Raw genomic sequence first — 3,478 nt, 5'->3', positions numbered from 1 at the left:
GCACGTGAAAATGTTTAGAAAATTACCATTATCTTAAAATGTAATCTACGATCATGAACAAATTGCGGCAGTTTTTATGTTAATAAATAGATGGAATAAATATCACACACGTCAGCGGAAACCTGCAATTCCTCTTTATAATGCAAATATGAAATAAGAACATCAACTCTTTAAAACTGCGCAGGTAAACATGTACCACATCACCGACACGTTTTGAACAGGGAACTCAAGCTCACCTAGAGAGTAGCAAAACTTCGAAAGTCTATAACTTTAATTAGAATAGAACTAGAATCACAGTACTATGAACATTTTCCTGACTAAGGTCCCTCTTCTAGACCACCAAATTTCATTGACGTAAGCATACCTTGTTTGCATAAATACATGTTCACAGAAAACAAATCACTCTCGATTTATACGGGTTTCATAAGAAAATATTACGTTGATAGGAGCCTTGTCTTTTTGAAGCATTCGTGATTTAAATTATGCGAGGCTTCTAGTGATTTTTCAATCACAAGACCGAACGTAAGCAGATTTTATGAAATATTATATGACTCAGCTAACCTGAAAAAGTGAAATTTGTTTACAAAACGAAATGATACAAATTATCATCAGATACTATTAATAACGTTACGTTTAGTTTTTGCAGTTGATTCCTGACTAATGTTGACTGACGAGGCTGTATAAATACTAGTAGAAAGAAATATATGTACACAAAGTAAAATAGTTCTTACAGAAACATGGATTCTTGTATTAAACACTTGTATAATAAAACCTTTAAACTTCGTGAAAAATAATGTAAATAGTTGTAGCGATACGGCGATACGGATTTGTATGGTAATTTTATTATCACCTGGCTGTATCGATATAACCTCAATACAGCCTGAAAATCGTATGATTACTTTAAGTAAATGGATTTCCAGACTGATTTATTATTTTACAATGCATCTTGTTTTCAAATCCTGTCATGACTCCATTTAATCATTATATACACTGCACATTGCGTCAAGTGGAGAGTTTAGCCGGTTTCAAGATTCTTCGTAAATTGTGGCGACAAAGTCATTCTCAGTATAAATTGTTTACTTTGGAGATTAGCATAACGCATATATTGTGGACGGTATCACAAAGGAACCTCATCTCGTAACACTTATGGTGTCGTGACATCACTGGCAATACAGAGTTCTGATAATAAAATTCGTATTTGTCGCTTAGAGTGAGCTTAACAGCAACAATTGTATGCATACGCATAGAACATTTTTTGTCTCGTTCAAACGGATGATGTGTCTTTAATTACTGTAATCATACAATTATTTAAGATCAAACTTGCTTATAGATTTCAGATTGCCTCAGCTGCAGTTGAGTTCCTTTCATATAGACAGGATAACGTTATTTACATGTTTTTAAGTGAACTCATTTGGTATAGGTTAATTCCACCGTGCTTACTCACACAGGCGCATTAAATCAATGTCATCAGGTGAACTCTTTGGAAAAGGTATATTCCACAGTCTTTCATCACATGAACAAATACTGTCAAACGTGCAAAGGAATTAAACAAACTCTTTTCATTTTGACTATTTCTTCTCGAGCAGACCATTCCAAGAACTTTCAGAGTCATAATGATTTGTCACAACCAAATACGAATCACTCAATCGGAGATGGGCCTACAGAAGACCTGTCACATTTAGCAAGATTAACAAAGGCCTTCCTATACCTGGAGTGAAGGAACGGATACAGGAAAGGATTGACTGTGGAATTAAACCAAAGAAGCCAAAAGGTAATTTCAAACCCCACACGCCCAACACAATTAAAACATACAGATCGAATCAGCGATGCAATTTCATACGGAATCCAGCAAATTCCAAATACAAATACAATAGTGAATAGCGCTCTTGCTGCTTTCTGGTCCCTCTTAAAGTTCTCAAGACTTCTTCCTTTTGGAGCAGTTATATGCCGCCCATTTGTCTGGATTTGTTGATTAGATGTTGGGTCAGTGCTGCTGTTGACATACCCTGACGTCGATGGATCCCTATCAGTCGATGACTCTGGCTGCACCGAAATGATGTTGGTAGCTGTTAACCCCTGAAGTCCGCGGGATCTTTTGCGAACACTGACATATACCATAATATTTAATACGCCCACAATTATAAAAGGAATCACGAATTCAAAAACTACACTAAAAAACAATACAGGCGTATTGTCATAGTATGGAACAAAGCATTGACCCGGTGGCATACTAATCTTGCCTCCTATTGGCTCCCAAAGCAAGATCAAAGGCATATACACCAATGCTGGAATCAGCCATGGGATCAAAAGGAACACAAACATCATGGTATCTGTGCGGTGGCTTCGGGCCCAGAAAGGATGAGCAATCTGAATATACCTGTCTAAGCTGATAATGCATATATTGTAAGTCGAGGCTGCAGGAGTTACATAGTCAACGACCAACCAGAGAAAACACAAAGTACGTCCGATATGCCATGTTCCGGTGAGAACATATGGAGCATAGAATGGGATACTAACGGAGCCGATAAGGAAATCAGATACTGCTAGGTTAAGGATGAGATAGTCACTGAAGTTTCTGAGAGACCTCTTTGTGGCGAAAGCAATAATGACCAACACGTTTCCTCCTGCAGTGAGCACGACCATAACACATATAAGGAACGCGATGATAGACGATGTTGTCATTGTCAACAGAAGCGGTGTTATTTCTTGTACGACGGTGGTGTTATTTCCATCCATCCCTGCTAAGTGAACACAGACAGCCTGACTATCTTTCTTACAGTTAGAATTACAATGTCAGAATCTTATTGCAGAAAATGTTGATATATGCAAACATTTGAGCGAGACTTCAAATCTATCATTGTATCAATTAGACAACTGGTACAATTGGAAGGTCAAATATATTTTTCAAACATTTGAAAGCATTTCAGCTTGGAGATTAACTTCGGAAAATATTGTCGAATTTGAAACTGAAACGAATCTTAGATCTTTTTACTGACTGTTTTTTCCCCTTCAAAATATAAATTATAATGCACGTATGCTATCCCTGAATGAAGGTAGAATGAGACGGCTATACATGTTTTCAAAGTTGATTGCGATCACTTTGCATTGTTACTATTCTGTGTGATATGGCTTCACACTGTTATTATATATGATTTACGGTTCTATCATACAGCCAATGCCATCTGCCCATCGAGTTATCGACCATTAAATATCGACTGCTCGACTGAAGAAACAAATAGTGTATCCGTGTGTCAAGGTACAACATATATGTAAGTCAGCAACAGCTCATGATTCTATGCGTGACAGTGCCAGATGGAACAGTAGTATATATCAGACCATTTTCAAGACTTGGTTTAGTTATTTAAAGTAAACTCACTGTAATACTCTTCCAAAATCTACTTAGAATACATTCCAGATGCTGAAAATTTGACAAGATTATTATCATGCTTGTTGTCAGACACAATGATAACGGTTATCA

General features: G+C 36.8%; 1 protein-coding gene across 1 annotated transcript; it reads right to left on the bottom strand.

Annotated features, from left to right (window-relative positions):
- Positions 1-1,638: 1,638 nt before the first annotated feature.
- Positions 1,639-2,736, bottom strand: LOC149807201 (histamine H3 receptor-like). Its single transcript, XM_089952174.1, has one exon. It carries the CDS (start codon positions 2,734-2,736, stop codon positions 1,639-1,641), a length of 1,098 nt encoding a protein of 365 aa, XP_089808300.1.
- Between the last annotated feature and the right edge of the window lie 742 nt (positions 2,737-3,478).

Source organism: Sinohyriopsis cumingii, chromosome 1 (genome assembly GCF_028554795.1).
Source record: "Sinohyriopsis cumingii isolate HCF-2022 chromosome 1, ASM2855479v2, whole genome shotgun sequence".
NCBI lineage: Eukaryota > Metazoa > Mollusca > Bivalvia > Unionida > Unionidae > Sinohyriopsis > Sinohyriopsis cumingii.
The sequence above is the reverse complement of the archived record's forward strand: the minus strand, read 5'-3'. Positions and strand labels throughout refer to the sequence as shown.